The sequence below is a fragment of the Lissotriton helveticus genome, chromosome 1_2 (assembly GCF_964261635.1).
Source record: "Lissotriton helveticus chromosome 1_2, aLisHel1.1, whole genome shotgun sequence".
Lineage (NCBI taxonomy): Eukaryota > Metazoa > Chordata > Amphibia > Caudata > Salamandridae > Lissotriton > Lissotriton helveticus.
Window position 1 is genome coordinate 234352863 of NC_136058.1, and position 23845 is coordinate 234376707.

The 23845-nt window shown below is 49.1% G+C and overlaps 1 protein-coding gene across 1 annotated transcript in view; it reads right to left on the reverse strand.

The window, feature by feature from the left end:
* Positions 1–2056: 2056 nt before the first annotated feature.
* LOC144800127 (cytochrome P450 4B1-like) overlaps positions 2057–23845 on the reverse strand; it is a 417525-nt gene continuing 395736 nt past the window's right edge. Inside the window, exon 12 of the mRNA XM_078671655.1 lies at positions 2057–3737. Coding sequence (XP_078527781.1) covers positions 3569–3737 — 169 coding nt within the window. The 3' untranslated portion in view covers positions 2057–3568. The remainder of the gene's footprint in view (positions 3738–23845) is intronic.

Genomic DNA, 23845 nt, shown 5'->3' on the forward strand with positions numbered 1-23845 from the left:
GGGGTACTGCTGCTTGTGCAGGGGTTACCCACACACTTAGAACCATGCACCCTGCTCTTGGACTGAAGGCCTACCTTAGGGGTGACGTATAGGTTTAAAGTGCAGTAACCAGGATATAAGGAAAACCTATATCTTAAATGAAAACTGTATGCACCATTTAATGCAGACTGCAATGGCAGCTCTGCAGACACCATTTGCATGAACTCCTATGGGTGGCATAATACATGCTGCAGCCCATGGGAGACCCCTGGTGTACCAATGCTTTGGGTACCTCAGTACCATATACTAGGGGCTTACAGTGGTACCCCAGTATGCAAATTGTGGGGTGTACAAAGTACTTCCCAGTAAATTTAGAGTAGAAAGCACTGCCACTGGGGTCTCTGTTCGCAGTATCGCAGTGAACAACAGTCAAAACACCAGACACAAACTGGGGGCATCTATGCCAGAAAGATCCTACTTTCCAGTAGCTATGCCACCCAAGAATGCTTTAGTGACATGACAAAATATGGAAGAGTTGCAGGAGCTTGGTTGTTGACAGACTTTATTTTGTATATTTGAAGGACGTCATCTATCCATTAAACATAAAAAAATTCAAGAAGTGATACATTATCGTGTAATGACTATGTATTTTGTGGCCTTATGTTGCTGCATGCTGCTGGTTTTTTAGCAGGCTATACTGCCATTTTATAGTTTTTATCTAGGAAGACTTGCAATTTTTGCTCATCACTATTTAAAACAATGCCATTTTCATTGGGCTCCTCCGGTCAGAGGCGGAGGAGCGCCAAACCACTGTGGAAAAAAAGAAAAGAAAATGACAATAATGCAACATTATTATCATTTTATTTTTCCACTGAGGGAGGTTTACGGGGTGGGGCAGGGTAGGGCTGTTGTCACAGCCAGCAGGGGAGGACTGGTTGGGGCACTTAAGAGTGCATGACGGTTTGGCTGGCGGTCTTGGGCTGGCCAAACAGTCATGCACACTTTGCATGTTCTCCACCGGCTGTATTGTATAGCCTGTGTGGAGAACATGCACAGGCTCATAGTTCCCATCTGAGCACCAAACCACGACGCTCAGACCAATCATGATGGTGACAGCAGCGTCGTGATTGGCTCAGAGGAGCCTGTGTGTGCTTCCTGCTTCCGGCAGGAACAGAAGAGGATGGAGGAGAGGCAGCGGCTGGCAGTCAGGTAAGTAATTTTATTGAGTTTCTTCCACCTGCCCATTTTATTGATTTTCTACCCTTCCTCCCCCAGTACTTTTCGCTGGCAGCCGCTACTGGTGTCTAACATAGTGTCTTGTATGTCACACTGGATAAAAAAGAGAATGTTATCTTCTATTGAAAAATATTGCATGACTTACTGTAAATGTAAATGTAAATGTGTTGGACTTGTAAAGCGCACAGCTGCCCGTGAGCGTCCCGGCGCTTGCTTAGGGAACCCGTCCTGGTATTCCCCTGAGAGAAACCCCGGCAGGGTGACCACAAGGTGAAAGCCAGGCATCCCGCCGCGAGGGGCCGTAGTGGAGATTAAGCAAGCTATTGCCCAGAGTCGCAGAGTGTGACCCCGTGAGTTGAGTAGGCACCAGAGCGAGAATTGTCGAGTCCGTGGAATTTTGAGCCCGAGACCCGCCGAGGCGGGGAAACGAACCCTGGTCCACGGTCGATCTCAGCTTCCGGGTCTGCCGCCTCTAACCACTGAGCCACGCTTCTCCACTGATATGCGTCACAAAGGTTTTGAAGTTTGTAGTCATGTTTGAATGCTGGCTTAAAAGAGTGTAGCACTTGGGCATGAGCTACTCCTGCGCTGTTACTAATCCATCATGCAGTGAATCAATCACCCATCCACTGACTCCATTTCACACTCAACGTACCGCACAACCACACACACAACCTAACAATGAAGGAAGAAACACGTTCTCTTAGAAAATATCCAGACCCGTTGTATTATAGAATAGCATAAACGATTACATTAAATGACATCAAATTACAAAAGAACATAGGTGTGTCTTGGGGCAGCAAGGGTGCTGTAAGAAATATGCAGACAATTGAGGACTCAATAATGTTTAAGAATCATTTATTTTACAGAAAACCTTTTAGTTTACAGACTTTGCAAAAAAACTATTCTATCTGCCCTAAAAAAACGAAAGAGGGCACATTACGGATGGACGAAAATGACATAATTTACAATTAAACGTGGTAGCTTTCGATGCGGAGATAAAACGGCTTTCAAAGTCCTTTAAATCTGAAAAGTTAACAGAACTCTTAGATTAAAGCAGCTCTTATGGTAGAGAGAAGGCATATTTCTTCTTTGAATCATGCAGAGGTATATCGTTGCAAATCCTAAATTACATACAATAATTATGTCTAGATCTAATAATAAAGTTCCCCTGAAATTGCCCAGTATTGATGATGGCCACCCACTGCATTTAAATGAATGGATCACAATATAATGTCCCTCAAAGAAAAGTTAAAATATCAGCATGTGTGAAAGAATCAAAGGAGACCACAAGACTAAGCAAATTTTACCAATGTGCAGTGATTAGCTTAAGCCGCTGGTTGCTGGCGGGGGCCACAGGCACTCATTTTTGGGGACCGGTTCTTATTTTTTTCTCATATAATATTTACCGAGAGAATGAGAGGGAAAAACACACAAATAAGAAAGGGCGCGATAATAATGAGGTAAAGGGGCAATGCCTGTTGGTGGATTAAAGAGGACTGTGGTGGATTAAAGACTACGGAGCCTTGGTATTCGGCACGCTGACCCTGATTAGCGCAGACCGTATACTCCTTAGCAGAGCTTTGGGTTCAAACTAAGCACTTTCAACATAATAGACATACTCTCCCCGAGGGTCAGTATAAAGTTTATAAAGATGAAAAGTTCTGACCAGAAGACCGGAGTGAGGAGAGGGAGGTACAAAGAAAGTCGATGGAATTTCTAAGGAGTACTGGGAAGGGAAATGAGGATTCTGGGATAGGCATGGAAGTTAGTGGGGGAGGATGTGTAGTTAAAATGTTTATAAGGTGGTAATGTCCGACCATTTTTATTAGAACCATTAAAAATGTTAAAAACTAAAATCCCTCTTCGGGTGGCCATCAGCTGATAAATCATTTACTTAAAAAAACACAAGCAGATCACAAAGGACCTGATTTAGAGTTTGGCAGGTGAGCACTCCATCACAATAGTGACAAAATAACCTATCCGTCTTATTTCAAGACCACTATGCTAAAATGCACTGTAAAAGGCAGATGGGATATCCATTACACTTGTGAAGGAGTACCCATCCACCAAACTGTAAATCAAGCCTTAAATCTGGTTTTCAAACGTATAATGTAGAAAAGTGTTACATTACTGCTGTAATGAAATTATGAGTGTTACATTGTAACTATTCAGGCCTGCAAACAAATACAAGTTTGCTTTCTATCATCTTTAGGTTAAAGTAAAACTTATATTACAAGCTGTATGTCCAAGTCCTATTTCTGCTTTGGATGATCCACCACGTTTCCAGACATATAGAAATAAGGGCGGCGAGAACAGGGAGGAATGCAACAGAAATGTATACATCCGAGCTTCAAGTAATTTTCTTTAAGTACAGGTGTATTCCATTCTTAGATTTCAGGACTAGCTGAGGTAGTGTAATAGGAGGTTTTGTTCCATCAGGTGAAAGTTCAAAATGGAGTAAGGTCAGTGCCACAGCTACTTTCATCTCATTCATGGCAAACGTCTGCCCAATGCAGTTCCTGTACATGGAGAGATAAAAATCTATTACTTGGAAAATATTGTCCATTTGAGGTCCACAGTAGTTACATGTTTCTGTGATTCCCTGCTATACTCCTGTTAGACAAAGAGAGGGATGGCTGGGTGACAAACGCGCACAGTTGTGAAACAATAACACCAGTCCAAGTAGTTATAGCTCAAAGGATAAGGTAACGGCCATCCACCGTTCACCAGATGGTATACAAAACCATACCATTAAATCAAACAAACAATATGTCCTGAGCTCATTCTCCCATTAACAAAGTCCTAAATCACAAGATGATCTTCTCATCTTCTTTTTATTTCACAGCACTTTTCTCAAAAAGCAGCAACGAGAAAGGCCAGCTTATTTAAACATAAATATAAAATGCCCGCGCTTAAGTTGGCGCGAGTCGGAAACACAATGCATAGCGCCAAGTGAATACGAGAGCGAAGAAAACATTTGACCCATGGAAAGGAAGAACGATAATATAGAGCGTCTCCCCCACCTGTAACTTGCCCTTAAGATTCCTTAATTTAAATTCTATATTATAGAGCACACCAACACACAAAATAATCTCAAACTAATCGGAGCATAAATTCATATCACGAGTAATCGGGCTTACCAGCACTACCAGCATGGCTTGTTACGGCAATGTCTGCGATGTGGCGTCTAGCAACGTCGCCTTCTTGAGTTGGGCAATAAATACTGTTTAGTCCGCTAATTTGAGGAAGGACTAAAACTACCAATAGTTAAAAAGCGCCATCTTAAAGTGGTTTACGAAATGATCAAAATATAAGTTTTAACACTACTATCAAAGCGAAATATTGTTTAATCTATTTTTACTTAAAGGCTTTTCCACAATTATTGTGTATCGTAAACAGCCACGATAGACGGCAGTCAATCGTAAAATATGGTAGAACCAGTATTGATTCTAGTGAAGCAGCAAATATGATTTACGGTCAAAGCACAAATGAATAGAAGACACCATTACACATTTGAAATAAGTATGATTGCCTTAGGGTGTTGAGGAGTTGACAACGTTTTGATCCATACATTGAATTGAGGATCATCATTAGGACATTAGGTTACATGGCTGAGTAATTGCCAACTGCAAGAGAATGATGGCCTGCAGTGGGGCGGTAAACGGATTTCCAAACGGGTCTAATAGCTCGTTAACCTAAACGATAATAAGTAGGGATCCGCGATAATAGGCAGGGATCTACGAGTGTGGTCACTGGAACCGGCGTTCCAAGGGTTTGGCGGGAGATTAGATTACACCGGAACCCGTTCTGAACAAGCCGCCACTGAGCTGTTCACAAAGAGGCATGTACTACCCACGCCTCACCAAACCCTTCGAACGCCGGTTCGAATGACCGCACTCATCTGTTCCTCGTTGATCCATGCCTATTATAGCATAGGGGTCTGACTTCGGCATGCTTCCAGGTGTCGGGAAATTTTGCAGTGGTGATAGAGGTGTTGAGTAGGGTGGTGACTTTCTGGCAGATCTTTTGGTTTTCCAAGGTTGAAGATGTAGTGTTGGTTACGGTGGTGGCATATCTGTCTAGGAAGTCCGTAGGTGTGGTTTGGGGTTCGAAGTTTCAGTATATGGTTGCAATTTTGTCGTGTTGAAGTGAGGGAGGTTGTTGCACAGCTCCTGTTAGGGTGTGATGTTGTTTCGCTAGCAGCCGGGTTGGAGAATTCCTTAACAATGTTAAAGAGTTCCATTGAATTGTTGGTGCGGTTTTGATGCCCTCAGCAGGTGGTGGTAGACATTGAGGGAGGTCTTGAAGGCTGCCCTGTCGGAGGTGTCCTTGCTTGTGTGCCATCTCCTCTCCAACTGTTTGCTGTCTCGTTTCGCTGGAGGCTTTTCTCTGGATGTTGCTCTTTATGGGGACGATGCTGTCTGCACAATTGGTGATCCAGATGTTGACGTTTTTCACTCCCTGTTTGAGGTTGGTGGAGGTAACAGGGTTGAAGGTGTTGATGGTGTTCTCCCAGCTGGTCTGTGAGATTTTGTTCCACCTCCAGTGTGGGGCGTTGGTCATCTTGGGGGGGGGCAGTGCGGGGGTTGGAGATGCTTAAGTGGATGCTGGAGTGATTGGTCTATGTGAGTTCTGTGACATGGCTGTATTTAGGTCAACTAGGAAGATGCAGTCTTTGAAGTCTAGGGCTAGGGGCGCAATGAAGACTGCAATGGTGTTGCTGAAGGAGGAGTGTGGGCCTGGGGGCCGGTTTTCGAGGTTGCCTCTGACGGTTGTCTTGCCATCCGTGTGTAGCTTGAAGTTGCAATGTGGTGGTGGTGTTGTTGGTTGTGTTGGTACATTGTTTTATCTCTTTGTGTATGATGGCTGTTCCTCCTTCTAGCTTGTTGCTGAGGTCCTGGTAAGTGATTCTATATCCATCGGGGATCGTTGTGGCAATGACTGGGGTGGATGTGGAGCTGAGCCAGGTTTGAGTGAGGAAGATGATGTTAGGTGCGAGGGTGGCGATGAGGTCCCATAATCAGTGGAATGCTTGCATAACAAGAGTGTTGAGAAGGGCGCATGCAAGTTGGTATTTTTGTTCAGGTGGTGTCTGTGTAGTGTTTGGGGTGGTGCTGGTAAGTGAGCCGGTGTGTGTGCGCAGTGGCAGGTGAAGTGACAGTGGGTGCAGGTGAAAGGTCCTACCGTGGAGCGCGTGCCGGTGCAAAGGCAGTGTTTGTTGCGGTGTCGGTGGTCAAGGATGTAGAGCTCAGTGATGGTGTATCTTTGGGGGTGGGACGGCCAAGGGTCGTGGCACTAGATGCAGTCACGCTGCAGCCTGCATTAAGAAGGACCTGGGGTGGACAGGGCTTCTGTTGGTGGGAAGAACGTAAGTGGGAAAACCCCAGTGGGCAGCTGCTTTGTCACTGGATCAGTCAGGAACAAGGAGGAACTGGAGGCCACAGGCAAGTGGCGAGCTAGGAATCCAGGTGCCTACTGTACAACTTGAATCTAAATATATTTTGGATGTAGATACTAGAACCCCCAAGGGTCTAAATTGTGACAAAGAAATGTAAATATATTTGGGCGAATAATTTAACATCCCCTTTCCCTCACTATTCGTAGTTAGCAGGTTAGTGGTACCTAGAGTCTGTTTTGGGGAATTAATTTTTAATTTAGGAATCACAGCTGTCTCTTATTATGTATATCAACATTTACCAATGTTCGTTGATTTTAAAAAGTATGTTTTGTTTTATGTTTATGTTCACTCAGAGTGGAGTCTATCTACGGAAGCTGTCTGGCCTGGTATGTGTGAGCGGTAGTCAAATGCCTTGGGGCTGGACTCTTTCTCCAACTCTATTCCTCCGGGTCCGAAAGGAACTTAAAGCTTATTTTCAAAATTTTCTATATATTCTTCTACTCTACTCTATTTTTCTCCGTTCTTCTTTTGATATGATTTCAGGGGGAATACAAGGAAATATACAGTATATAGTATAGTTTTAACTCCTTGATGAACATTGACCTACTCTTGGGGATACATACCTTGTGTTGTTAGGTGAACTTTTGCCCACTGGGGCACTATGAAGGTGAAAATTCAGAGTTGGTTGCCTCTTATGACTCCCTGGGCATTTCGGGTCAGGTTGCACTGTCCTTTCTATCAGAGGTGGTTAATGTCAATTAGATACAGACACCATGCCCACTGGGGCTCAACTGACGGTTGGAGTGTTCTTACAGATGTACACTATTTACTAATTAACTGGACAGATTAACATGAATTATTGTTATAGTCTTATAGGATTAACCAATGGCATTACTTTTTATGACTCCACATTGCAGAATATATGCTAAGAATTACGGCAAAGTTGGTTGACATCATTCAAGCCGCTGTTTACGATTGCATCAAACTATCGATTGTTGTAGGTTAATCCTAATCTATTGTCAGCAACTCACCACTAAACATTATCGGTTATTTATTAATTAATTAATTTAACATGATTTGCCATCATTTATGCACTTAAACAGTAGCCGGTAACAAAACTTGCCCACTACCCATGGTGATTCCAAAATGCGTTGGTCTGAATTTTGGCATGTTTGCACGAATAAACTAAACATTATACTTCGGAGTTATTTATGCACCACAGTGAGTGTTTCCAAAGGTTGGCAGCGATCGGAAGATGATCTTATAGATATATGAATGTATGTAGGAAATGCACTGGTTCTACTCTGTCACTTGGGCTAATTGATGGCTATTGAATTCATAGACTTTGCTGTCAAACTTGCATTCCGAAGTACTGTTCCTCTAGCCTTCGGGCATGCTTGAGTAGGAGCAGCATACATGCAAGCAGGGGAGTTGCTTGGACTGCAATGTAGAGTTGCTCCACTGTTATTGCTCAGAAGTGTTGATGCATAAAAATTCATAAAAAAGCAGTTGTATGTGGTGGAGGCTGGTTAGTGAAGCAGCAAGTGGTCAATATATAGTGGTGAAAGAGCAGCCAACTAGTTCATTGATTGTGTTTCACAGCTACAGGAACAACCAGAGGAAATATAAAGGACTTCCATTCATAAGCTTCACACTCTGTGATGACATCTCAAACAATAGATTTAAACAGGAGCTCATAAACATGGTGTGTATTTTAAGGGAACAGTCTGCGGATGTGTGACAAACTAATCTCTAACATTGTGACATTTAACTAGTTCTAAATGTTAGTAGGGGAAGGAGACTGCAAGTGTAAAAGATGACGGCAGCCCCAAAACTCAACTATGTACCCGCAATATTGCCACTGGATATTAAAAACTAGAGTCATGCAAAAGATAACAAAGTAGACCAGAACCCATCTGAAAAGTTGAGACAGACTTCGAGCTGTATGTCCAAATTTCAGGAGCTTTTAGACAAAACAAAATTGGAACTTTTTTCTCCTTCCATCGACTCAGCAGCAATATACCCCAAACCAATGTGAACGCAATTGAAAAATCATTGAACAAACGTCTTGCACAGCCTACCAATGATCTAAACACAGTTTATGGAAAACTATTCATAATTAGCAAATCAACTTTAAAAATAAAATATCTATGGCACAGATGAACAAGTTACTTACCTTCGGTAACGCTTTTTCTGGTAGATACAGTATCTGCCTGTGGATTCCTCACCTTGTGAATATCCCCCTTGCGTCAGCAACGTTCGGAAAACTCTTTGTAGCACGCCGGCGTGGACGACGTCATAGGAGCACGGCATCGCGCGCGACTCCGTCTGACATCACCGACTCCTTATAAGACCCACGTCGGAGTAATGACGTCAGTTCTGCCCTTTTTTCCATGCCTTCGAGGCACCCGGACGGACCAACGACAGTAAATTTACATATATACAGTGTACACAGTACATACAAATCAAAACCGCACACAAAGTGCATAGCAAAGGTATCAAGAACCAGAAATATCAATACGTAAAACCTGGTATAGCAGAGCGGACAACGGGGAGGCGGGTGGGTCAGTGAGGAATCCACAGGCAGATACTTTATCTACCAGAAAAAGCGTTACCGAAGGTAAGTAACTTGTTCTTCTGATAGATACCTGCCTTGTGGATTCCTCACCTTGTGAATAGAGTCCCACAGCAGTCCCCACTCCCAGAGGAGGGTGTCCACTCTGCTATACCAGGAAATCTTGGAGGACAGAGCGCGCAAAGTGGCCGTCCCTCCTCACCTCGGTATCCAAGCAGTAGTGCTTCGCGAAAGTGTGGAGGGAGGCCCAAGTCGCGGCTCTGCAAATGTCCTCAACAGGAACACCTCTAGTCAAAGCGGAAGTTGCAGACTTTACTCTAGTTGAATGAGCTCTAATACCCTCAGGAGTGTCCTTACCCGCCAGAGAGTAGCAAATTTTGATGCACAGGATTATCCATCTGGAAAGTGTGCGCTTGTGCAACGCTCTGCCCTTCTTGCAGCCAGCAAAACCCACGAAGAGCTGATCGTCAATACGATAGTCTTTAGTCCTATCAAGATAGAAACTAACTGCTCTCTTTGGGTCCAAGCGATGAGTCCTTTCCTCCTCCTTGGAAGGGTGAGGGGGAGGATAAAAGGTAGGAAGAGTAATGGATTGCCCTAGATGGAAGGGAGTTACCACCTTAGGAAGAAAAGCAGCCCTGGTCCTGAGAACCATTCTTTCAGCATAAATGGTCAAGAACGGGGGCTTAGAACTAAGAGCCTGAAGCTCACTTACCCTCCTTGCCGAGGTAATTGCAACCAAGAAGACCGTTTTAAAAGATAGAAGCCTCATGGGACACTTGTGCAAGGGTTCGAAGGGAGAACCCATCAAATAGGTTAATACAAGATTCAAATCCCAATGAGGAACAACAAAAGGAGAAGGAGGGAACTTATTAGTGAGACCCTTCAAAAATCTTAAAACCACTGGAGACTTAAAAAGAGAAGGCTGATCCAGCAAACAGAGAAATGCCGATAAAGCTGAAAGACACCCCTTGACCGTGGCAACAGCAAATCCTTGCTGCGCCAGAGAAAGTGCAAACTGCAAAATGTCAGACAAATGAGCCTTCACAGGGTCAACATCCCTCTCCCTACACCAAGAGACAAATTTAGACCACCTATATGAATAGATGGACTTAGTGGAGTCACGCCTGGCAGAAAGAATGACATCCACCACATCGTGAGGGAGAGAAAAGGAATTCAAGTTGCCCCGTTCAACTCCAGGCATGAAGGTGTAATGTTCGGAGGTGGGGGTGTAGAACTTGCCCCTCCATCTGAGAGAGGAGGCCTGCCCTGAAAGGGAGACGGAGCGGCGGGTAAGAGGAGAGGTGGACAAGGTCCGTGTACCACACCCTTCTTGGCCAATCCGGGGCGACCAATATGACTTGGGCCCGGTCCTGGCATATCTTCCTCAGAACCCGAGGAATTAAGGGTATGGGAGGAAACGCGTAAAGGAGTTGATCTTGTGGGACACCCCCGCGCCGCACGGCCACCAGCTGCTGCGTGTGCCCCCTCGCTGTGCCTAGCTGCCTCGCTGCCGTCTGACCCTGCTGCCGTCCGTTTTGTTTTATTTTGCCAAACATTTGTGCCTGTATTTGTTTTCTAATCTCTCTCCCGTGTTAAGCTTGTTTTTTCAATCATTTGTGCTTGTCTGCATTTCTTAGCCTTTTTCCCCGTGTTAAGCTTGTTTTTTCAATCATTTGTGCTTGTCTGCATTTCTTAGCCTTTTTCCCCGTGTTAAGCTTGTTTTTTCAATCATTTGTGCTTGTCTACATTTCTTAGCCTTTTTCCCCGTGTTAAGCTTGTTTTTTCAATCATTTGTGCTTGTCTGCATTTCTTAGCCTTTTTCCCCGTGTTAAGCTTGTTTTTTCAATCATTTGTGCTTGTCTACATCTCGTAAGTCTTCTTCCCGTGTTAGCGCGATTTGTTTCCCATCTGTAATCACTGCCCGCTCTGTTTCCCGCCTCCCTCGCCGCCCCCGCTTCCCGCCACTACCGCCGACCCCGCCCCTTTTTTCCTTCCGTTCCCTCCCCGCTCCCGCCTCCCAGCTGCTCCGCCCACCCGCGCACTTGGCCTTATATGGCGACCGTGCGACACAGGTGAGTGTGACCCACTTGTGGGACACCCCCGCGCCGCACGGCCACCAGCTGCTGCGTGTGCCCCCTCGCTGTGCCTAGCTGCCTCGCTGCCGTCTGACCCTGCTGCCGTCCGTTTTGTTTTCTTTTGCCAAACATTTGTGCCTGTATTTGTTTTCTAATCTCTCTCCCGTGTTAAGCTTGTTTTTTCAATCATTTGTGCTTGTCTGTATTTCTTAGCCTTTTTCCCCGTGTTAAGCTTGTTTTTTCAATCATTTGTGCTTGTCTGCATTTCTTAGCCTTTTTCCCCGTGTTAAGCTTGTTTTTTCAATCATTTGTGCTTGTCTGCATTTCTTAGCCTTTTTTCCCCGTGTTAAGCTTGTTTTTTTCAATCATTTGTGCTTGTCTACATCTCTTAGTCTTCTTCCCGTGTTAGCGCGATTTGTTTCCCATCTGTAATCACTGCCCGCTTTGTTTCCCGCCTCCCTCGCCGCCCCCGCTTCCCGCCACTACCGCCGACCCCGCCCCTTTTTTTCCTTCCGTTCCCTCCCCGCTCCCGCCTCCCAGCTGCTCCGCCCACCCGCGCACTTGGCCTTATATGGCGACCGTGCGACACAGGTGAGTGTGACCCACATGTGGGACACCCCCGCGCCGCACGGCCACCAGCTGCTGCGTGTGCCCCCTCGCTGTGCCTAGCTGCCTCGCTGCCGTCTGACCCTGCTGCCGTCCGTTTTGTTTTCTTTTGCCAAACATTTGTGCCTGTATTTGTTTTCTAATCTCTCTCCCGTGTTAAGCTTGGTTTTTCAATCATTTGTGCTTGTCTGCATTTCTTAGCCTTTTTCCCCGTGTTAAGCTTGTTTTTTCAATCATTTGTGCTTGTCTACATTTCTTAGCCTTTTTCCCCGTGTTAAGCTTGTTTTTTCAATCATTTGTGCTTGTCTGCATTTCTTAGCCTTTTTCCCCGTGTTAAGCTTGTTTTTTCAATCATTTGTGCTTGTCTACATCTCTTAGTCTTCTTCCCGTGTTAGCGCGATTTGTTTCCCATCTGTAATCACTGCCCGCTCTGTTTCCCGCCTCCCTCGCCGCCCCCGCTTCCCGCCACTACCGCCGACCCCGCCCCTTTTTTTCCTTCCGTTCCCTCCCCGCTCCCGCCTCCCAGCTGCTCCGCCCACCCGCGCACTTCGCCTTATATGGCGACCGTGCGAACGCGCAGCGTTGACGCGCAGCGGGCGCGCCGATTGTGCGCCGAAGGCGCGCCACAGGTAAGCCCGTCTGCGCCCGTCCGCGCCTGGACCGCGCCCAGTGCCAGGACCCCTGGCCCCAACCGACGGAAGCCGACCCGACGAGTCTACAACGCGGCCGACCTGATCGCCCTCAACACCGGCCGCATCCCAGGATGTCATCAAGCCGCCCCGAAGTACACCCACGGACTCTTCAGCTGCCACGCCTGCAAGTTCACCTGCATCCGGACACACCCTGCACCAGCACTCACCAAGCCGAACACCAGCAGCAGCCACCTCAAGTGCATCCTGCTCAACACCCGCTCCGTCCACAGACACGCCGTAGAACTCTGGAACCTCCTCGACACCACCGCCCCGGACGTTGCCTTCCTCACCGAGACCTGGATGAACGCCTCCTCGGCTCCCGACATCGCCATCGCCATCCCGGAGGGCTACAAGATCATCCGGAGGGACCGCACCGCCAACCAGACGGGAGGAGGCATCACCATCATCCACAGAGACACCATCCGCATCGCGACCAACACCGACGACACCCTAACCACCGCTGAACACCTGCACTTCCAGATCCACACCAACCCGAAGACCACCCTCAGAGGCACCCTGATCTACCGACCCCCGGGGCCACGCACACGATTCAGCGAGGACATCGCCGACTTCGTCAGCCCGCATGCCCTCCCCTCCGCCGACTACATCCTCCTGGGGGACCTCAACTTCCACCTGGAGAACAACAACGACCGCAACACCACCAGCCTGATCGACAACCTCGCCAACCTCGGACTCAAGCAACTGGTGACCACCCCCACCCACCTCGCCGGACACACACTCGACGCCGTCTTCTCATCCAGCAACGACGTCACCTTCAGCAACGCAACAGGACTCCACTGGACGGACCACAGCTGCGTCCACTTCACCTTCAAAAGATCGGCGACCCACCACCACCAGCAACAGGTTGCCCGAAGAAGCTGGAACAAGATCACAGCCGACCAGCTCACCGCCTCCCTGAGCCAGCACCCTCCCGCCAGCTCAGCGAACCCCGGCCAGGCCGCCGACAACCTCACGAAGTGGATCAGCAACTGCGCGGACAAACTCGCCCCCCTGAGGACCCCACCCAGCAGACCCTGCAGCAGAAAAACACCATGGTTCACCGACGAACTCAAGAGCTCCAAGAAGAACTGCCGAGCCCTCGAGAAAGCCTGGAGAAGGGAGCCAACCACGGACAACATGACCACCCTCAAGCTCGCCACCCGGAAACACCACCAACTGATCCGCGCCACCAAGAAAAATACATACAAGGATCGGCTGGACAACAACGCACACAACTGCAAGGAACTCTTCAACATCGTGAAAGAGCTCTCCAACCCCAACGCCGGAAGCAATGACATCACCCCGTCACAAGACCTCTGCAACTCCCTCGCCTTCTACTTCCACAACAAGATCGCGGACATACACAACAGCTTCAGCAACCAACCAACGCAAGCCACAACCGCAACAACGCCACCCACCACCACCCTCCGCACCTGGACTCCGATCAACACCGAAGACACCATCCGCACAATGAACTCCATCCACTCCGGATCTCCGACTGACCCCTGCCCTCACCACGTCTTCAACAAGGCCGACGCTGTCATCGCACCCCACCTGCGGGACATCATCAACACTTCCTTCGACACCGCCACCTTCCCTGAGAGCTGGAAGCACGCCGAACTCAGCGCTCTTCTCAAGAAACCCACAGCAGACCCCACCGACCTCAAGAACTACCGTCCCATCTCGCTCCTCCCGTTCCCGGCCAAAGTCATCGAGAAGACCGTCAACAAACAGCTGGCAGCCTTCCTCGAGACGAACGGATCCCTCGACCCCTCACAGTCGGGCTTCCGGGCGAACCACAGCACCGAGACCGCCCTCATCGCTGCCACCGATGACATACGAACTCTGATGGACAACGGAGAAACAGCGGCCCTCATCCTCCTAGACCTCTCCGCGGCCTTCGACACTGTCTGCCACCGCACACTAGTACAGCGCCTTGGCAACATCGGAATCCAGGACAAGGCACTGGAATGGATCATCTCCTTCCTCGACGGAAGAACACAGAGAGTCCGCCTACCACCGTACAAGTCAGAGGCCACCGAAGTCATCTGCGGCGTCCCTCAAGGATCCTCACTGAGCCCCACCCTCTTCAACGTCTACATGAGCCCCCTCGCGGCCATCGCACGCCAACACAACCTCAACATAATCTCCTACGCCGACGACACCCAGCTGATCCTCTCCCTGACCAACGACCCCGCCACCGCCAGAGCCAACCTGCACGAAGGGATGAGAAAGGTAGCCGAATGGATGACGACCAGCCGCCTGAAACTGAACTCGGACAAGACGGAGGTCCTCATCCTGGGCGCCTCGCCCTCCGCCTGGGACGACTCCTGGTGGCCCTCCGCCCTGGGCACCGCACCCAAACCAACGGACCACGCACGTAACCTGGGCTTCATCCTGGACTCCTCCCTCTCCATGACCAGACAAGTAAACGCCGTCTCCTCGTCTTGCTTCAACATCTTGCGCATGCTACGCAAGATCTTCCGGTGGATCCCCACCGACACGAGGAAGACGGTCACCCAGGCCCTCGTCACCAGCCGACTGGACTACGGCAACGCCCTCTACGCCGGTACCACCGCCAAGCTCCAGAAGAGACTCCAGCGGATTCAGAACGCCTCGGCCAGGCTCATCCTCGACATCCCCCGACGCAACCACATCTCCGGACACCTGAGAGATCTGCATTGGCTCCCGGTCAACAAGAGAATCACCTTCCGTCTCCTCACCCACGCACACAAAGCCCTACACGACCAAGGCCCGAGCTACCTCAACAACCGGATCAACTTCTACACTCCCAAGCGCCTCCTCAGATCAACCAGCCACGCCCTCGCCGCCGTCCCCCGCATCCGAAGAGCGACAACAGGAGGAAGGTCCTTCTCCTACCTGGCCGCCAAGACCTGGAACTCACTCCCGACCGACCTACGCCTGACCCAAGACCACCTCTCCTTCAGGAAGAAGCTCAAGACCTGGCTGTTCGAGCAGTAACGGCACCCCCCTCCCAACCCAGCGCCTTGAGACCCTACGGGTGAGTAGTGCGCTCTACAAATGACCTGATTGATTGATTGATTGATTGATCTCCCCAACTCAACTGAAACGCGTCCCCCAAGGCTCCTTGCATCGGATACTGGAGACTGCAGAATGACAGGCAGTGAGCATTCTCGCGAGTGGCGAACAGGTCCACCCGAGGAGTCCCCCACATCTGAAAGATGTCGTGAACAACCTCCGGGTGAAGCCTCCACTCGTGGTCGGCAGAGAACTGCCGACTGAGAACGTCTGCACGATTGTTCAGAACTCCGACAGATGATTTGCCATCAGACAAATCTGATGGTCCTGAACCCAGGACCAGAGACGCAGAGCCTCTCTGCAGAGACACTACGACCCCACTCCTCCCTGCTTGTTGATATACCACATCGCGGTCGTGTTGTCCGTCAGGACTTGAACCGACTGACCGCGAAGGGAAGGGAGGTAGGCCTTGAGCGCCAGACATTTCGCCCGCAACTCTAGAAGGTTGATATGAAGCAACCTTTCCTCCGGAGACCAAAGACCTTTGATCTCCAGATCCCCCAGATGAGCACCCCACCCGAGAGTGGATGCATCCGTTATCACTGTGGCAACCGATGGAGGTAGATGGAAAGGCTTTCCCCGAGACAGATTGCCCTCCACGCTCCACCATGACAGATCCGCTGCAGTTTCTCTGGAGATCCTCACTGACTCCCCGAGATCTCCGTTGTGCTGATACCACTGCCAGCGGAGGCACCACTGGAGTGCCCTCGTGTGCCAGCGTGCATGGTTGACCAAAACAATGCAAGAAGCCATCAGACCGAGCAGATGAAGGACCTTCAGGACTGGAACAACCGCTCCATTGTAGAATAAAGGAATCATTGCCTGTATGTCGCGAATCCTTTGAGGTGGAGGGAATGCACGACATACAGTAGTGCCCAGTACCGCACCTATGAACAGGTTGCGCTGGGAGGGCACCAGGTGAGAGCACCTTCTCTGGTGACTCTGCTTTGATCAGCCAGTCGTCCAGATAGGGGAACACAGGAATCCCCGACCTTCTGAGATGCGCAGCCACCACTGCCATTACCTTGGTGAAAACTCGAGGCGCAGTAGTAAGTCCAAACGGAAGGACCGCAAACTGGTAGTGCTGCGATCCCACCGTAAAACGGAGATACTTTCTGTGCGACTTCAGAATGGGGATGTGAAAATACGCATCCTGCAAGTCGATCGACACCATCCAGTCTTATTCCAACAGCGCTTGAAGAACCTGTGCAAGTGTGAGCATTTTGAACTTCTCCTGCTTGAGATAGAGGTTCAAAATCCTGAGGTCCAGGATTGGACGTAACCTGCCATCCTTCTTGGGGATCAGGAAATACCGGGAGTAGCACCCCTGACCCCTTTCCTGCTCTGCAACCACCTCTATCGCACCTTTTCGGAACAGTGCCAGGACTTCTTCCTGTAGGAGAAGCAGGTGGTCCTCCGAACAATAACCTTGGCAAGGAGAGTAATTGGGAGGGAACTCCTGAAAAGGAAGTGCATACCCATTTTCTACGAGATTGAGAACCCAAAGATCTGATGTAACCGATTCCCAATCCCGTAGAAAATGAGTAAGCCGACCCCCTACCGGACCCGCATGATCCGGAATGGCGGATCTAGGGCTGCTTTGCTGCTGAGGGTGGGGGTTGATTGTTAGAGGAGGAAGTAGAGGAGGAGGAGGCTAGGCGTCCACGAGCACGACCCCTTTGTTTACCTCTGTATGATCTATACAAAGGGTTCTGCTGCTGCTGCTGCTGCTGCTGCTGCTGCTGCTGCTGGCCTTGTTTATAGGGACGAAAAGTGGATCTACCAAATCCCCTAAACTTCCTAGTGGCAGAACCTCTAGCCTGAAGACCCAAAGACCTTGCCGTTGCCCGGCTATCTTTGAACTTCTCCAAGGCTACATCCGCTTTTTTCCCAAAGAGGCCTGTTCCGTCAAATGGCAAGTCCATTAACGTAGATTGTACATCTGCCGAAAAATCTGAAGATTTCAGCCATGTGGCCCTTCTGGTGGCAACAGTAGAGCCCATACTCCTGGCAACAGAGTCCGCCGTGTCCATGCCACTCTGAATAACCAAGCGGGCTGCAGCCTGAGTATCAGAGACTACCTCATTGAAGTTCTTTCTGTCTTCCTCTGGAAGCTTAGATGACAACTGTTTCACAGAGTCCATCAATGCATGAATATATCTCCCTAGCAGGCAAGTAGCATTGGTAGATTTTAGAGCCATGCTACCCCAGGAGAAAATCTTTTTTGCAGACTGGTCCAATTTTTTAGAGTCCTTATCTGCTGGCACCTGAGGAAAAGAACCCGCAGACCTGTTGGAACAAGCGGCCTGCACAACCAGACTCTCCGGAGAAGGATGTGAAGAGAGAAACTCAGGGTCACCAGGTGCCACCCTGTAACGTCTTGCCACCGACCTGGAAACCGCAGGAGCAGTCAAAGGTCTCTTCCAGACCTCCATTATTGGCTCAGTCAAAGCCTCAGTGAAAGGAAGCATAGGCTCTATAATAGATGAAGGTGAGTGTAAAACCTCCGTGAGGATGTTAGGCTTGTACTCAACAGTAGGCAAAGTCAGATTGAGCAGATCCGCAGCCTTTCTAATAACAACATGGTAGGGTGCCACGTCCTTAGATGGTGCATCAGAAACTGAAGGCAAACCCCACTCAGGAGAGAGTTCCAGGCCAATAGCACCATGCAGGTCCTCAAAACAGTCCCCTTGATCCAGAAGTTCTCCTTCCTCTACTTCAGGATCTTCATACTCCTTTTCCTCCAAGAGGCGCTGAGCCCTGTGCCTCGACCACTCCAAGCGAACCGAAGTCGACAGATCCGGTAAAGACTCCGACGGAGTCGGAACCGGCGTCGAACGAGGAGCGGCGGCAGCTGAAGGACGAGACTCACGAACCGGCGTGGCACCTCGATCCAACTCACGAGGTCGTTCCGGAGTCGGCGAAGCCGTGTACGGAGTCGACGACACCGAGCCAAGGTGTATAAGGCGCCGGCATGAACGGCATAAAAGGAGCCGGAGCGTAAGCTTGAGGGACGCCCAAGTTATAAGACAATGGACCCATGGGACCAGCCGGTGCACCAGTGGGGTACATTGCTCTCGCATAAACACCAACATAGCGTTAAGGAAATGCGAGGGGTCCTGCCCAGGACCAGGAAAGGGAGGGTACAAACCCATCGGCCGCTCCGAAGGAGGCTGCTCCGGCATCGGTTCATCCTGGCCCTCTTGATTCTCAGGGTCTTCCACCGGAGTCGGAGCCCGAGGAACCTCCTCATCTCCTTCATGCTCTGAAGAATGGTGTGACTCCGGATCCGGTTCTTGCTCCGGAACCGGGGAACCTCCAAGAGAATGCAAAGGAGAAGGAGACACGAAGTCTTTATGATATTTTCGAGACTTCCTCTTCGAATCCGAAGACTCCTTGCCAGAGTGATGTCTAGAGCTATGCTTCCACCTCTTGTGCTTCTTTTTCGAGGAGCCCGAAGCATGACCCGAAGCCGACTTGGATCCGGACCTCGACCTCTCTCTGGACCTCGACCTCACTCTGGACCTCGATCTCGAAGCCGATCTCGACCTCGATCGCGACTTCTGTCTCGACCTCGAACGTCTGGACGTCGACCTCGAAGACCTTCCAGCCTCTCTTCCTTTCACCTTTGCAAGTAGAAGCTTAGCCTCCCGCTCTCGTAAAGCCTTAGGGTTAATCTTGAAGCAGGATCGAGAGTTTTTAACATCATGGTCCGATCCAAGACACCACAAACAATCGTCATGCGGATCGGTAATTGACATCATTTGGGCACACGATCCGCACTGCTTGAACCCCGTCTTCCTCGACGACATCCTCGGCGAAGAAGAAACACTCAACAGAGAAACAGTAACACAAAATAGTAACAAGTTACTATCTGAATCACAGAAGATCCCAGAAACAGTTAGCGTCGACGACGCGGAAAAAAGGGAACTGACGTCATCACGCCGACGTGGGTCTTATAAGGAGTCGGTGACATCAGACGGAGTCGCGCGCGAGGCCGTGCTCCTATGACGTCGTCCACGCCGGCGTGCTACAAAGAATTTTCCGAACGTTGCTGACGCAAGGGGGATATTCACAAGTTGAGGAATACACAAGGCAGATGTATCTATCAGAATACTCCGTAAGGGAATAAACATTTCAACCCTTTGACATTGCTTCCTACAATATTGCCTTCGCAAACACACACACATGCGGGTGCATAACCCCACACACGGATACGTGTGCATACACACAAACACACATATCATGTACATTTATGAGGGAGTTGTGCTGTTTCTTGTCCGATAGTTGTGCACACATCTCTTTTATATACCTATGTATATACTACTTCAGGTGCCATAAAATCTGAATTCTAACATTTTCATCCCTGAACGTATAATTTAAAGAATCTGGCAAAATCTTGAACATCTGGTTTTATGTTCAAGAAGTGTTAACACTAAGAAACCTTAGGCATGTTTATTATATAATTTAAAAAAACAGGATATTTAACAAGTTGATGTGTCAGCTTAAAGGACGTTTCATTTTTTCAACAGTTTGGCATACTGCCACACAGAAGAGCACTTTGATTCCTTTGAAATGTATATGTACAGCACTTTGTTGTGATTTAGGTAGAAGATTCCCCTAAATGCAGATATGCAATGAACACTCTTCTGCTACTTTTACCATGCTAGATTCGCAAATTAGAAATTGGAAAAAACTAGATATCATTGCCCTCAATACTTTTCTGGACACCCATAGACCCTGTTCCTTGCAACAAGCAAATCCCCTATCATCCTCAGTGCACAAGTGGCTTTTAGATTCCATCAACACCTGTCTACCTCTCACTAATAAAAGAACACATAACCATCAACCACCTGCACCTTGGTTCAACGAGTCACTGAAATCCGAAAAAGCTAGCTGCAAAGTCATGGAACGAAAGTGGAGAAAGAAGTACACTTCTGAATCCAAATCTGACTACAAAAACACCTTATAAATATCATAAACTCTGCAAATTAGCTCGAGCAGACTATGTCTCCACCACCATCTCGGAAGCTTTAAACTGTTCCAAGACTCTCTTCAATACAGTTAAGGGACTCGCTGTCCGGCAACTACCGTCCTATATCATTACTACCTGCTTTTTCAAAAATCTTGGAAAGGCATATCCATACTGTAGGAGAGTAGGGTCTGCAATCCTATGATCACCCAGATTTTCATGTAGGAGAGTAGGGTCTGCAATCCTATGATCACCCAGATTTTTGCTTTTTGCTGCACTGGTTTACGACTTTCCCTGGCTGTGGGCCTGCTAATCAGACCCACAGCCTAGCTGTTCTCTCTATCCAAATTGTACTCAGGTACTGAATTGGCACTGGGCCCTCTCTAAGTCCCTGTACCCAGGGCTGAGGTACCCAGAAGTCTCCCAGGGGCTGAAGCATGTATTATGCCACCCCTGGGCTGACTAACTAAACTGACACAACTGGCTGCACGACAGCTGGGGCAAGGTGGTGTACTCACCCTTTGCTTTAGATATAGTATACCTATATCTAACCCTAAAATGGACACACAGATCTCCTATCAGTCACTCCTATGGCAGGCCTTAACAATCCTGAAGGCAGAGTGCTTGGAATCGTGTGAGATGGTGCTCTGGCATGAGCTGAGCCTGTCTGCGGCTTTCGGGATCCATCCCTTAGCCGTTTCCATGATATCGCATACCATATACTCTTAAGTGCATTATAATCCTCGCGGTTATATGCCAACTCTGGTATCGCTTTATCAAAGCATGTCGAGTAAGGTGTCATACGAATTGGAATACTAACCCCTCGCCAATTCTGGCGACGGGGTTAGCATTCCACCCTTCTAGAGGGACACGACATGTATGTAACCCCTAACCCCGGTTAAAGTCAAACAGAGCCTCAGCTCCACAAAATGGATGCTGCCACCGAGACACAAGTCTGCCCTCCTGCTGCTGGGAGTCCTCCCAGAGCAGGAGATAAGGACAAAGGGTTTCCTGCCAGGGGCGGTGCCAGCACCGTCCCAGACAGGGTTTTGTGTATTGTAGGTAGGCAGGGCTTTAGAGGAAGGTGACTGCACGTGGCACCCCGGTGCTCACTGTGCATAGGCTGGCTGGAACCAGTTCCAGGGTCACTCCAGACCCTGTGCTGGGGAAAAGCCCGCCAAGGAAGTGGGTGTAACCACCCCCCTCCTAGTCCCACCCCTAGGGCAGGACTTAGTCGCGTGCCAGCCCCTTTTTACAGGATAAAGGTAGGAACTGGCCCCCTTCCAAATCAGATCATCTTTGAATCCTGAAACTACTTTCCACGAAAGGAACTCAAGACTTCTTCCTAAGATTTCTCCCTTGTGACTAAGGAGTAGTCACCCTGCATCCGCAGGCACCAACTTAAGAACACTGCGGTCTGCTGCACGTCTCTCCTCCGGATCAAGACTGCCCAGCTCGACGAGAACCGGCTTCCCTGGCACCTCTGACCTCTACCTACATCATCAGTCACGCTGAGATTCGTGGGTGTGACGAGACCTCGAGGGACCGGCCATCTTCAAGACTGCACGACTTCTTTCCAGCAAGCCCGCCGAGTAATTTCCTGGTGATTGCTTTGGGGTCCGAGAAGCCCCGACCCTGAGCAGCTCCAGCACCGAAGTGCAGCCTCCCAGCATCTCCACGATCTGCGTGGGGCCCTTCTGCTTTTTGCTGCTCACCGCGTTGTTTGGCTACTAGCCCGCTGGCTTGTGGCCTTCTGAACGACGCCCGACGACATTTCTGCTGCTGGTCTGGTTGCTCCAGGCTGGCCCTTGCTCCCTTCCAAAAGAGGAGCACCCCGGACCCTCCTGGTCCACTCAAGACGCCATTTTGAGTCCACCGCGTGGGCTTGAATTAGCCAAGGCTTGTTGCCCAATCCTGGGTAACTTCGACGCCGACAGCTTCATCCATCGTGGGACAGCTCGCCTCTCCATCCTGGTCGCCGACAACGCCTCCTGGTCCGTGAGATCTGCAGAGCCAGCGTCGCCCACTCACCTAGTCGAGGTGACTTCGCCCGGTGCCATCCTGGTGCCAACTTAATCACTGGCTAGTGATTCAAGAACTTGGTCCCCTCTGCTTTCAGGTTTTCTTCCTCCTTGATCCAGGCTTGGATCCATCGAACTTTTCTTCACTGGTCGCCTGCCAGCAACTTCCTTCTTCCAGGCTCCTGGTCCGGCAACGAGATTCCCGACGTCTTTTCAGACCTATGCAGCTGCAGCCCCTGGGCTAGGTAACTTCGGCACTTCGGTGTCCCAGCATAGCCTCACTATCCTAGGGTCAGGATCCACTGTCGTTTTCTTCCTACCAGGTCGGGTTCGCCCGTGAACACTAACTTTGCCTTTACTAGCTCCCATAGACTTTGTCCCGCATACCGCGTGAGGGTGCACACTCTGCACCCGAGTCCCCTAGGTCTCCTAGAAGTAATCTAACGATTCTATAGTCAAGTCCTAGCGAGTCCAAAGCCTATTAGTACTGTACTTACCTGCTAGTAATTTCGCATTCCACTTTTTAAGTATATGGTTTTTCGTGCCCCTCGGGCATTTGTGTATAACGTGCTAACTTAAGTATTTTCATAAGAGTTTTGTTGTGTGCTTAGCACCCTGTCCTCATAAAGAGTACAGGATTGTTGTGATTCTAATAAATACACTGTTTATTTTCATAACACTTGTGTGGTGTCCTTTCACTGGGTGTTCAAGGGGTAATGTGATGGTAAAACAGCTGGCTTAACACGCCCTCTAGAGTCTTAGCCTTAGACTGCTCGTATCCATGCTACTAGGATAGCTGGTCTATAAGGTTGACTTACAACCAATCATCAATAAGGGCTGTTTGGACTGATATATAGTGATCACTAGAATAGTGAACACTGCACATCAGGCCAACTTCTCACACATACACATTTATCTCAGTTTGTGACAGCCCACGGACATCTTCATCCTTCTCAGTCAGTTTTTAGAGCAGGCTTGTTCACCGAAACCACCTTACTAGGGGTAACGGAAAGCATACGTCACCACCTTGATAAGTGAGACACTGTGGATCTCATTTTATTAGACCTGAGCGCCACCTTTGACACGGTGTCTCAAGCCGTGTTAATCAATACTCTCAAGTCACTTGGCATCGGTGGTTCCGCTCTGGGCTGGCTCATTGCTTTCCTTTGCAACCGCACCTTTCAGGTTTTCTCACGTACAGCCTGCTCAGGAGTCCATTCCTTCG